A 14,152-nucleotide genomic window follows, 5' to 3' on the forward strand; every position below is an offset into this window, starting at 1 on the left:
TTGGTAAACATCCTGAAAAATAATTACCTCTCTTCCTGTTCGGTAGGAAGTGAAGGTGCTACATATAGATCGAATGAGCTTCAAGATCCGTTCTATTGGGTAAGAGTAGTCATCAATGTATGTTTTATTTATTTTTTTAAATTGGGGGAACTCCCAAAATTAAATTCTAAACTACTTATTTTGCATGTAAAAGCTAAAACTAATTAGCCTTTTGTATTCGTCTTTGCTGAGAGCTACTGTCTTAAACCAAGTTTTCAATATACTGTGATTACTTGGCTCTTTGGGAAACAATGGGGGTTGTTGTCCACCTGCTGGGAGTGGGGGGAGGGGACACTGCAATGCCGTCCCATGTCCAGCAGCCGACATAAGCACCCAACTTAAAACACGCTGATCACAGGACTTGGGAGTCAAGACAAACTTTTAAGGAGTTTAAGACAGGGTTGGTTGATATATGGAGGGCTCAGCAACCCGATATAAGAGAATTCTTTCTAACCCACACAGAACTTATTCCGTATAGACATGTGCCTTATATTTACTAAACTCCTCCCATTAATAGCCAACTCGGAGATCAATAATATCACATGGTCCGACCATGATGATATAGCAATATAAATTAAGGACTTTGACAGGCCCGCACTGGACATGGCGACTCAATTCCTTATTGTTAAAGGATCAACAGTTCGTGAAGGAGCTCTCACTTTGGGTGCTGACATAACTCTAGATGAAGTCCTAGCGGCCATATCTGGTCCTGATGGTTTTAGTGTGTTGGGGACCAGGGACCAGACAGAGACAGAACATAGATGCAAAACACCTTTTATTAATAAATAACAACAAATGAAATAAACCAAAAGCAAAGTCCAGGAGGCATGCAGGTAGTCAGACGAGCCAGGATCAGGAGAATGGAGAGCTGCAGAGTCAGAACAAGGCCAGAAGTCAGGAACCAAGACTACACAGGAAACAGGAAGTCTTCTGGGAAACAGGACACCACGCAAGGGCAAGGAATTACTGGAACTTGCTGCTTAAAAAGGGTGAACTGATTAGCATAAGGGCTGGCTACTAACAACCAGGTGAATAACCGTGGAAACGGTAATGAAGGAGCTGATTGTTAAAAGCAGCTGAATAGCTCAGACACAGAGAAAGGAAAGGTTGCTGTTTAAAACCGCAAAGAAACCATGACATAGTGGAAGTCATTACAAAACTTTCCAAGATATACTAGTTCCACATCTCTTGAAGATTTTCAATGATTGGCAGGGGGGAGGTACACTGCCACCAGAAATGACCCTAGCTAACATAGTGCTTCTGCCAAAAGAAGGGAAAGACCCGTCAAGGGTGAACAAGTATAGACCAATATTCCTCTTCAATACGAACACAAAGATACAAGCTACTCGACTGGGATCTATATTAAAAACACTTATACAATCTGACGAGGTAGATTTCATCCCTTGCAGTTATTTGAAGATACTAGAAGGGTGCTTGATTTGATGTGGAGGATGGGTTCTACGGGAACGCCTTTTTTGTTCCTCTTGTTGAATGCAGAAAAGACATTCGACCGTGTGGAATGGCCATTCATGTTAAGCCTCATGATTGGGAATTTCCACCCTCTTTTATACATGGAGGACGAGCCCTGTATACAGATCTCAAAGACCAACTCTTGGTTCCTGGTGCACTGTGCTTGCCTTTTCCACTTCGCAATGGGACGAGACTGTCAGGGTATTTATATCGGAAGACATTTTGTGCTATGATAGAAATTAAGTGTATATTGCCTGAATCACTCTGAACAGAGCAGACTCCATTTTGGATTTCAGGCTAACAAAAGACACAAGATTTCTATCCCTTCTGTAAAACTAACCACTTTTCCAGAGCTAAAGGAATGCTTAGTATATACAAATCTGTTGATAAGAAATGAGAACGGGGGGATTGACAGACTGTCTAAATGCTAATGGAATACCGTATATACTCGAGTATAAGCAGAGTTTTTCAGCACATTTTTTGTGCTGAAAAACCCCAACTCGGCTTATACTCGAGTCAGTAGTCTGTATTATGGCAATTTTCATTGCCATAATACAGACTGGGGGCTGCAGAGATGTTACTTACCTTTCCTGCAGCTCCTGTCAGCTCTCTCCTCCTCCGCGCCGTCCGTTCAGCACCTCGGTCAGCTCCCAGTGTAAATCTCGCGAGAGCCGTGACTTACAGTGTGAGCTGACAGAGGGAGCTGACCGGACGGCGCGGAGGAAGAGAGAGCTGACAGGAGCTGCAGGAAAGGTAAGTAACATCTCTGCAGCCCCCACAGCCCCCCCACTGAACTACCAACCCCACTGGACCACCAGGGAAGGAGCCCCCCTCCCTGGCCAGCTAGCAAGCAGGGAGGGGGGACGAAACAAAAATAAATTAATAATAAAATAATAATAAAAAAAATAATAATAACATTACAAATAATAAATAATAATAAAAAAATATGAAAATAATTAAAAAAAAATAATAAGTAAATAAAAAAAATAATGAAAAAAAAATATTAAAATAATGTAAAAAAAAATAATAAAATTGCCCACCCCCCCAAGGCTCTGCAACACACACATACACACACACTGCACTCACACACACACACACTGCACTCATACACACACACTGCACTCATACACACACACTGCATTCATACACACACTGCATTCATACACACTGCATTCATACACACTGCATTCATACACACTGCATTCATACACACTGCATTCATACACACTGCATTCATACACACTGCATTCATACACACTGCACTCATACACACTGCACTCATACACACTGCACTCATACACACTGCACTCATACACACTGCACTCATACACACACTGCACTCATATACACACTGCACTCATATACACACTGCATTCATATACACACACGCTGCACTCATATACACACACGCTGCACTCATATACACACACGCTGCATTCATATACACACACGCTGCACTCATATACACACACGCTGCACTCATATACACACACGCTGCACTCATATACACACACGCTGCACTCATATACACACACGCTGCATTCATACACACACGCTGCATTCATACACACACACGCTGCACTCATACACACACACGCTGCACTCATACACACACACGCTGCACTCATACACACACACGCTGCACTCATATACACACACGCTGCACTCATATACACACACACTGCATTCATACACACACACTGCATTCATTATATACACACACTGGAAATAAACAATTAATATAATTTTTATAGGATCTAATTGTATTTAGAAATTTACCAGTAGCTGCTGCATTTCCCACCCTAGTCTTATACTCGAGTCAATAAGTTTTCCCAGTTTTTTGGGGTAAAATTAGGGGCCTCGGCTTATATTCGGGTCGGCTTATACTCGAGTATATACGGTATAATCAATTCTAAACCCAGACATTTGTGACAGAGAAGATTAAATAATTACATTTTACTTTCGATATTGTATAAGATCCCATTGTAATTTAGAGGTCATACTTGGTTTACGAACTGTCATATTAGAAATTATAGCAGAATTGCCAGACACATAGTCTGAAGAAAGCCCAAAGAAACTCTTTGAACTGACAGAAAACTTAAATTATAAATAACCATAAAGATAAGGTAAATGACGTCAAAATAGCCACCAGGAAAAGTTAACTCTTTCCTGGATAGGTATGTTTAGTGGGACGAGACTGCCCTCTATAGACCAAATACTTAAATTGATATCTGGAAGGTAACCACACCTCCAGTTTTCTATTGGTCTATCACCTAGTGAATTTTCCCTTTAAAAAGTTAAGACAAAGGGAAGAGAGAGGTATGCAAAGGAAGCAAAGAGGTGAGCAGTCGGGGGCAATGCAGAGAAATCCATGACAGATATCCACTCCAGGGCACTCAGAATTTTTTACACACCATAACACATCCATTCAGTTCCTGAGACTACCTACTAATCTGATGAAAATATCTACTCAACTGGTAATTATACTGGTTTCATTTAATTAATCTAAATTAATTAAAATTTTCTAATAGCATGATATATGACTGGATAAATCACGATCAGATTTCGATATTTAGAAATCTTGGTTAACTAAAGAATATATAGTTATAATATCCCAATCTGCAGATGGGAAAATAATAATTATGTATTAATGTGACATATCACATGTTAGCATATCGCAATATTTATCCAGGTGTATTGATTTGCTCTAAAATAAGATAAAATATCTGTTTAGGCAAGTTAAAATTCTGCTTATAGAACATGGTAGATTACTCTTATTGGATGGTTCCAGGAAATGACTAATGAGCTGGTTTAAATGTTATTTTATTTAAAATTACATGAGAATAGGTCTTAATTACCTAGGAGGTCTAACCAGCATTGAAAGGGTTATTCTAACTGTTAGCTAAAGTTTTTATGGCCTTATGCTGCAAGCTGTGTGAAAGAAAGTGTCTCTGTGAAGCCCATCATAAATCATTGTCTTGACAATTGGCTATGTTAACCATTGGAATGTATTGCCATTTGTATTGCATACTCATGTTATACTGAATATTCATTGATTATTATCACGCATGTTACATATTATTATTATTTAAATTGTCACAATAAATTGTATCTATTTTTATAACAAATTGTGATTTTTATTTATATGGAATACATTTCACTTACACGATAACGATCTTTGGGATCTGTGAATTTAAATAGTGTCAATTCTCAACTGTTTGCTATTATTATCCCATAAATATCCCCACAAGACTGAGATGCCCTCTCTCCCATGAAGCTTGCGCTCTCTTTAGAATTGTTGTTACATCTCATTTGAAATAACTTTGTGTTTGAAAATCAGCACTTTTTGATATTGGATACTCTTCATAAAGCACCTTTTTGTTTGGGAATTCCTAACATATGTCTTTAAGGGCTTCCTAACAGCTACTAGAGGTGCTTTGGCTGTGAGGACAGAGTCAAACTTGCTTTTCACAGCTAACCTCCATTTCATTGGAGGAGTTCAGTGCTGAGCACACATCGGCTTTTCATCCTTATAAGGATCATTGGATTATCGTTGTGACGTCGCTGGAGGCTGATCAAGTGACTATGGGGACTGTTGTAGCACTGGGGAAAAAAGATAGCAATACCTGTATCATTTTTTTTATTTAGATTTGGTGGGAAGGGGGGATTTTAAAGGCAGAGCAGAACACTATAACGTTACGAAAACAGGTTTATAAATCTAATGCAATAGTATTCGACTTGGCCTAAGCCACTCCAGCCTTTCATTTCCACCCCAGGCTTTGTGTACTAGGAGATTACTGTTTTTTATTAAGCCATTGTAAAGATTTTACAATAACCAAGGGGAATACACTCAACTCAAGCTGTAGATGTCATGCTGCTTGGTGTACCTTTAAACTCACAAGTTATAGTTAATATACCTTTTTCCTTTGAAAAAGCGATTGACGAAAAAAAAAAACAGAAAACACAAAACTGTGACATTGACAGACATGAAGGAATACTCTTTAAGAAACTTCATATCTATTGTCTCATCAAAAGCCACTTTGAAGATGTGATAACATTGCTCTTTTAATGCCTTTTTCCTTTGTTCTGCAGATGGGGAGAAGAGTTTAATTTATCCAAACACCCTCAGGTATGTGCCACACCTACAGTATGTATATACAGTGATCTCTGCACGCTGAAAAACATTTTTATGCACAGAATTGACAGCTCTTGGCTGTCAATGTCATGTGTGATAGGGCTGCAAATAGCCCCCAGGACACATTTTGAATTGTCTTTGTATGCACAGTATGAAGTGGTCGTGGTTTTTGTAATAACCCTGTAAAGCTAAAAAACATTTTTTAAAACACAGCTCTTATATAAAGCACAGCAGTATCAGCATTAATTTATTCTGACCATTTCCTGTTTAGAGTCAAGACCGCTATACTGTTCATATCTAATTTAAAACTTACAGTGAGCTTAATTGGTATATTAATAGCATTTATAAAGAGCCAGCTTATTCCGCATCAAAGGGACTAGCAACTAAGCAACAAGATGGGAAAGTAGCAGAACTGGAGGGGGACAGTGGAGTGTGGGTATTTAAAAGAGAAAAGAGACAGGTTTGTGAAATGGAAGTTACTCTGGGAGGCCATAAACTTTTTTTGAGGGACTTCTTAAATGATTGAAGACTAGGGGAGAATCTTATGGGAATAGGCAGGCTGTTTCAAAAGAAAGGAGCCATCCGTGAGAGGTCCTGCAAGCGTGAGTTAGCAGTAAGGGTACGAGGGGCAGAGGCAGGCGAAGGTCACAGACAGAACAGAGAGACAGAGAAGGTGCCTACCTACAAATTATGGTAGAAATGTATCAGGGGATAGAGTTGTTTAGAGCTTTATAGGTAAGGTTTAGTATTTTGAATTGCCTCCTATAGAGTACAGAAAAAACAATATAAGGATTGACAGAGGGGCGAGGAGTGACTGAAGGAAAATAAATAAAATAATCACACTGGCGGAAGCATTCATTACAGTCTGTACCGAGGCACTACGGTTTTGTGGGAGACCAATTAGTAGAGAATTACAGCAATCCATGCGAATAAACTACTAGAGCAGGGGTAGGCAACCTACGGCACTAGTGCCATGCACGGCACTCGAGGTGTCTTTGCACGGCACTCAAGGCTGCTAGAGCCAAACAGGCTCTGGCCTATCAGGAGTCCCACTAAAACTTCAGATATTTGCTAATCCGAAAAGGTGGTGAAGGACAATCCTCAATTTATGCAATGCAGCACGTAGAGGTAGTGATCTCAGATCACTTCCTCCCAGCACCTGTGAATAGGAATCCACACTGTAATAGAGCAGCTCGCAGTTGCTGTTGCAGCTCCTGTCCTTGACCAGCCTAGTCCCCACTGGAAGGCACTCACACTGCTAGATATACACAAAAATGCAGAATAACCCTCCCCTGATACAAATAATATGGACAGCCCACACACAAACATACACACAATCCGCACAAATGAAACACCACTAACAATCCACATGCATACACACAACCCCACATGCAATACCTCAAACAGCCCCCACACACTACCAAACACACACTGTGACATATCCATACACACACACACACAATTCCACAAGCAGCCCACATACACAGCCCACATTCATATGTATCATACACAATACCATAAACTACTCATGAACATATACAATATAAAAGCTCATATACGCAGGGCCGTCTTTAATGCAGGACAAACTGGCCAGCTGCACCGTGGGCCCTGCTGGCCTCAACAATTTCTAACCCTCTGGCCGGTAATCCGCACACTAAGGAGGCCCACCGGGTGGTCCATGCACAAAGGACCACCTGGTGGGCTTCTGTCAGCAAGGGCCCAGTCGCACGCTGAGGCGCTTTAACAGTGGGAGCGGGCCCCTTGCTTTTCGGCAGTGGCTGGGTGGAAGTGACGGACGCGCACCACTTCCTCCCACAAAGAGAGGAGCACACGGGAAAGAAGAGTAGGCAGATTGGAGGGGGCTGGCCGAGAGCGCTAGACCCCAACTCCCAAAACCTTTCAGCCACCAGCAGGAAAGGTAGGAAACTGGAGGGTTGGTTTTAAAGTGTATGTCTGTGTCAGTATGTCTGTCAGTGTGTGTGTGTGTCATGTTTGTGTGTCAGTATATCGGTGTGTGTCAGCATGTCTATGTGTCAGTATGTCTTTGTGTGTGTCAGTATGTGTATCAGTATGTCTGTGTGTATCAGTATATCTGTGTGTGTGTGTGTGTGTCAGTATATATGTGTGTGTGTCAGTATGTTTGTATGTCAGCATGTCTGTGTGTGTGTGTCAGCATGTCTGTGTGTGCGTCAGTATGTCTGTGTGTGTATCTGTGTGTGTGCACGCATTTCAGTGTGTATATATCTGTGTGTGTGTGTATGTGCATACATCTCAGCATTCACACACTAACATTACACACAAATACACCCCTGCATTCAAATTTCAACACTACGTACAAACACATGTCTGTGTTACACACCAAGATTATATGTAAATACACCCCAGCATCAAAAAACCAACACTACACAAATACATGCTTGCAATCACGCCAATACCACAAACAAACATATTCCATACAAAAACCTGTTTACATTCAAACACACAAAAACTGCTTAGTGCTAAATACAGACCTGCAAACATGGGTAAATGGTAGAGCCCCAGCTGTCAATGCATTCTGGAGTTGCACGACAGATGGGGATCTACCTTTTAATCACCCGTGCAACAGGGAGACCCCCAAAAACTCTTGCACCTCTCTACTTTAGGTCCGCCACTGCGTTGAGGTGGAGGACGTGATTGCATGCCTGGGGAGGGGGGACAGGGTCCAGGGGGCCCCAAGAAAATGCTTTGCCCAGGGTCCAGTTACTATTAAAGACGGCCCTGCAAATATGCACAAATACAACGACACAAAGCAATTACAGAAAAAATAACACAAGCAGAATACAGCAGCATACACACCTCGATTAAAAGAAAAAATAGGACCGGCACGCTACGGGACATCACAATCCTATATCGGCACAGTGCTGCTAAAAGGTTGCCTACCCCTGTACTAGAGCATGAACAAGCCTTTTAGCAGCATCTTGTGTAAGAAAGGGGCTATGTTTTTAAGGTGGAACCAGCAGGATGTGGCAACAGACTGGATGTGAGGTGTAAAGGTGAGGCCAGAATCACAGATAACCGCAAGACTACGAGCTTGCAAAGACAGACTGATGCGGGTACCATCAACTTGCATGGAGATCGAAAAAAGGAGGAACAGTATTATGAGGAGGAAAAATAAGAAACTCAGTTTTAGAGAGATTGAGTTTCAGAAAGCGGGACGAAATGGAAGAAAGGCAAGCGATGACCTGTTTTAGGAAAGGAGAGATCTGTATGGGTGTTTTTTGCTTAGATAGTAGCTGAATCAAAAGGAATTAATAAGTTTGCCAAGAGAGGCAGTATAAAGAGAAAACAAAAGATGACCAAGAACAGAACCTTGGGGGACTCGAACCAAGATAGGACGATGTGTACTGGTGTCAATAGAAAAGGTAACACTGAAAGTTTGGAGAGAAAGAATGAGATCCATGAGAGGACAGTGACACAGAGACCAAGAGATTGGAGAGTTTGAAGAATGAGAACATAATTAACAATGTCAAAGGCAGCAGAGTGGTCAAGAATTAGTATAAAGTAGTGGCCTAAGTAGAGTGGAGGGGGCGTAAGCTAGATTGAAGAGGGTCGAGGAGAGAATTGGAATTGAGAAAGCAAGCCAGTTGTTCCAAAAGCTTTGAGGAGAAAGAAAGCAGGGATATGTGATGATAGTTGGAAAAGGAGGACGAGTCAAGTGATAGCTTTAAGGATGAATATTACAGTAGCATGTTCAAGGGGAGCAGGGGACAATACCAGAAGAAAAAGTGCAGTTGATGATATGCATTAAGGATGGCACAAGACAGAGGAGAAATCTGATACGGTGAGATGGGGCAGGAGAAAGGGAAAAGCGCAGCCACCTCCTGTTCAGTAGCTAGGGAGAAAGCCTGAAGGGAAGGGAAGGTACGGTCTAAGTGCGGTTGAGAGTGAGAGCCGTGAAGAATTATTCACTTATATGGTTGATCTTGTCAGTAAAATTGCACACAAAGCTATCGGCTGAGAGTTTACTTTGGGGGGTGGCTACAGCAGAACAAAGGTGTTAGTTGAGGGTATCAGAGAGACATTTTGGATGTGGGAGAATTAACTGAGAAAGGAAATATTATTGTTTAGCAAGGCTGAGGGCTGCGCTGTACAAACCGAAAATGAATTAATAATGAAGAAAGTCTGACAAAGTGAGAGACTTCCTCGAGCAGCGTTCAGTTGAACAAAAGCATCTCTACAGGTAGCGGGTTGACTTAATGTGCCACAGTTGGAGGCACATTCTCCTTGAGATGTGTGGCTGCAGCGTACTGGGCAGAGGTGAGGGTAGCGTTATATGAAGTGTTAGCCAGAGACAGACAGGAAAAGGTAGGGATGGATGAGAGTTGAGAATTGACATCAGCTGACAGTCACTGGAGAGAGAGAATTCTGTTTCCTCCTAAGTTTAGGAGGCTTAGGCTGAGATTGTTTGGTGAGGGGCCTCTCAAAAACAAATTTAGAGGTGGTGATCTGAAAGATGAAATGGAGTGTTACAGATATTAGAAACTGTGCATACATCGGAAAAAAAAAAGATCATGGGTATTGTCCGTTACATATGCCTGAGAATTAGCCCATTGGGATAGTCCAAGGGAAGAAGCAATTGAAATAAGTTTTGAAGCTACTAAGGTCGACGGTTAATTGGAATTTTAAGTCCCCAAGAATTGCAAATTATATTATTCTCATTTACCTAAATAATTAATATAAATAACAGTCAGCATAATTCTTATGTTATCAACTATTAAGAGTACAATTCAAATTTTATTGAACAAACCTCCTAATGATAACAGTATTTTTTTTTTAAACATAAAAAAACTTACAATGCACTGTTCCAAATTATTACGCACAGTAAGTTTCAAAACACTTTATAGGTTGTAAAGAACTGAAAATTGTCATTTGTTGTGTTTGCAGCATATTTACTGAAATCAAAAGCTATTTCAATCAAACTTATAACAACATTTTAACTTTTTAAACATTTTAACAGGTCACATTACATTTTAACATAGGACCCCTTATTTGATAGCAGCTTCACAAGTCTTGCATCCATTGAACTTGTGAGTTTTTGGACAGTTTCTGCTTGAATTTGTTTGCAAGATGTCAGAATAGCCTCCCAGAGCTGCTGTTTGGATGTAAACTGCCTCCCACCCTCAGAGATCTTTTGCTTGAGGATGCTCCAAAGGTTCTCAAAAGGATTGAAGTCAGGGGAGGATGGAGGCCACACCATGACATTCTCTCCTTTTATCCCCATAGCAGCCATTGATGCAGAGGTATTCTTTGCAGCATGAGATGGTGCATTGTCATGCATGAAGATGATTTTATTACGGAAAGCCTAGTTCTTCCTTCTGTAGCAGGGAAGAAAGTGGTCAGTCAGAAACTCCACATACTTTGCACCTTTGGGGATCCTAAAGGGGCCAACCAGCTCTCTACCCATGATTCTGGGCCAAAACATTACTTCACCACCGCCTTGCTGACGTCGCAGCCTTGTTGGAACATGGTGGCCGTCCACCAACCATCCACTACTCCATCCATCTGGACCATCCAGGGTTGCACGGCACTCATCAGTGAACAGGACTGTTTGAAAATTAGTCTTCATGTATTTTTCTGCCCAATGCAGCCGTTTCTGCTTGTAAACATTTGCTAGTGGTGGCCGAAATAGAAGATTTATGCACAGTTGCAAGACTCTGGAGGACTCTACACCTTGATGTCCGTGGGACTCCAGAGGCACCAGCAGCTTCAAATATCTGTTTGCTGCTATGTAATGGTATTTTAGCAGCTGCTCTCTTGATCCGATGCATGGATCTGGCAGAAATCTTCCTCAATTTGCCTTTATCTGCACGAACCCGTCTGTGCTCTGAATCAGCCACAAATCTCTTAATAGTCCGATGATCCCGCTTAAGTTTTTGTGAAATATCTAATGTTTTCATACCTCGTCCAAGGCACTGAACTATTTCACTCTTTTCGGCAGCAGAGAGATCCATTTTCTTCCCCATATTGCATGAAAATGGTGCTCTGCTTAATAATGTGGAACACCCTCCTTTAGTAGTTTTTCCTTAAATTGGGCTCACCTGGCAATTTAATAATCACAGGTGTCCAAGATTGTTTTCAGTGATCAAAAGAGACCTGAGAGGGGGGGCGGGTCCTGACACCTAAGATGGATGGACGCATATCTCTAGCTCTGGAGTTATGGAGCAAATATAATGCAAAATACCCCAAGGAATCCTCAGCAACCGACTACAAACGGCAGCAGAACAACCCCAACATAGCCTGCTACACCCCATGGGCAGATTACACCGTCCTAGGGGGGAGTTCGACCCAAGAGGTCTTGCGGCCTAGCACGACTAGAGGCCTGTTACGCGGGAGAGGCGGACAATCTCCCGGCATAGGTCCCACAAATACATTGAGGACTCTTTGCTGCCCCGGTCCCCCCCCCCCCTCTGGACCGGTGGGGGTCATCCCGGTCCCCACTAGCTGAAAGCGCTCACCTCCATTACTTATAGTCGAGCACACACATCATAGACAAGGGTCTCAGCAAAATGGCGGACGCGCGACTTATGCCGAAGCACCCTCTTGTACAACCCAGCGGAGTATACACTTGCCAGGCGGAGCAGTCACTCAGGCGTCTAGACGCCATCTTTCAACGATTCTGGGCAGAATTAGAGAAGCGCATGGTCCCGACGCCACATCAGCCACAAATGGAGGTACAGGGGCATCGGAGAGTGGAGAGGTACAGACAACCCCTGAGTGCAGCCCTCACCCCAGCGCCAACTACCTCTTTTACACGCCTGCCTAAACCGAAGGCTACCAGATGCCTACCCCCACAGGACCAACCACCTCGCTGGAAGATCACACGCCGGTGGCGGGACTCCCAGGCCTTCAGAGGCTTCCATTCTGGGAGGGACCCTCGAAGCAAAGCCCAAGTTCCGAGGAGGCCGACCCCTGTTGGAGCTAGAGATGGGCCTCACATTGCCCTCAGTGTACCACCTCCCACAGCTGCCACCAAGACCCTGCTGCCTACCAGGGATCAGGTGAAGAAGACGGCTCCCTTACAGAGACTCACCTACTCCTTCCCAACAGGCGGTCTACAAAGCCTGATATCGGGACATTCGAGACTAGGCTTGCTGCCCCAGCAGGGTATAGGCTGAGTTAACCCTTCACATCCCCGGCATTACACACATCCTGCCGACAAGCCTACATGCTCAACAGCCAGGAGCTGATGTTCTTTTTCTTTTGGTTTCTCATAACATTAAGCATGCATACTTTTGTTGATTTTAACCATTACATGCAGGTTTTAGTGCTGCTAATCTCATACAATCTGCTACTAAACTCTAGAATAACGCTAATGTTTCCTATGTTATGTCAAACCCACAGTTATAACGTCCTCTTAACTAACTTAAAAAAATTTGCCGTTTATTCTTATGCAATGCCATGCCTGTTATGTCTGTTACTATACATCTTGCGACTGCGTTGGGGCAGAGCAGGTTTACTGTTACTTCATGCACAATGAAAAATAAAGAATAAAAAAAAAAAAAAGACCTGAGACACAATGCCATCCAAGAGTTAAACTGAAAAACAAAATCTTTAATCTTTGTGACACTTAAATAGAATTTGCATAATAATTTGGAACAGGGTGTATAGAAGAAATATTACTTGAAAGACAGTAGGGAAGCCAGGCAGCAAAATGGTCAAGGAAGAGCAGATGGGAACCGCGAGGGGGGTGTAAATAATGGTAACGTTTGCAGAGATGGGCTTGAACAGGCGCAATAAGTGAACTTCAAATGATTAGAAATAGAGGAAAGGGGAGTGGGTAGAGGTTTGAAGGAGAAGTGGTTTGAAAGCAGAAACCATACTCCACCCTTATTTTTAGATTGTCATGGGGTGTGAGTTAATTGACAACCACCAAAGGATAACAAGGCAGAATCAGAGGGAGATAGCCATGTTTCAGTTTAGGGAACGCAAAACGAATAAGTCATGATTTAGTAATGTTGCAAACAGCGCGTGCATTCCAGAGGGAAGTGCAAAAGGAGTACTTAGAGGGAGAGTTGCTTGGGATTGATACATTACATCAAGAAGCCACAGAACAATGTTTCCCAATTTACCATAGCCTGCACCTAATTTGTTAAGTCTTTTGTCTTGCTAGGGAACAGAAGTCAAAGCCATCACATACTCTGCCATGCAGATCCACGAGGACCAAAAGCCTGAGGTGTATGTAATTATTGATATCTGACTGCTCATATGGATGGTGGATCTAAGCGTGGGCTCTAGAGGGAGAATATTATGTAACTTAAACTACATACGAAATTAAATTATGTGTATGGTACAGGATATTGATATGTTGTTTACACTGAGATAATAAATATTTTTCAATTAAAGAGTCTCTCTTGTTCAGTATAAACTGGATTTTATTCCTAAAACACTATTAGATGAAATTGTATACAGTTTCCTGTAAATCCATAATACTATTTACCCACAAACCTGGCAGTCACATATAAAAACCCA

General features: G+C 42.2%; 1 protein-coding gene across 1 annotated transcript in view; it reads left to right on the forward strand.

Annotated features, from left to right (window-relative positions):
* ZBTB8OS (zinc finger and BTB domain containing 8 opposite strand) overlaps window positions 1-14,025 on the forward strand; it is a 30,726-nt gene extending 16,701 nt beyond the window's left edge. Inside the window, exons 5-7 of the mRNA XM_063455972.1 lie at window positions 47-99; window positions 5,602-5,638; window positions 13,794-14,025. Coding sequence (XP_063312042.1) covers window positions 47-99; window positions 5,602-5,638; window positions 13,794-13,880 — 177 coding nt within the window. The 3' untranslated portion in view covers window positions 13,881-14,025. The remainder of the gene's footprint in view (window positions 1-46; window positions 100-5,601; window positions 5,639-13,793) is intronic.
* The last annotated feature ends 127 nt before the right edge of the window (window positions 14,026-14,152 follow it).

This window comes from Pelobates fuscus, chromosome 1, assembly GCF_036172605.1.
Source record: "Pelobates fuscus isolate aPelFus1 chromosome 1, aPelFus1.pri, whole genome shotgun sequence".
NCBI classification, from domain to species: Eukaryota; Metazoa; Chordata; class Amphibia; order Anura; family Pelobatidae; genus Pelobates; species Pelobates fuscus.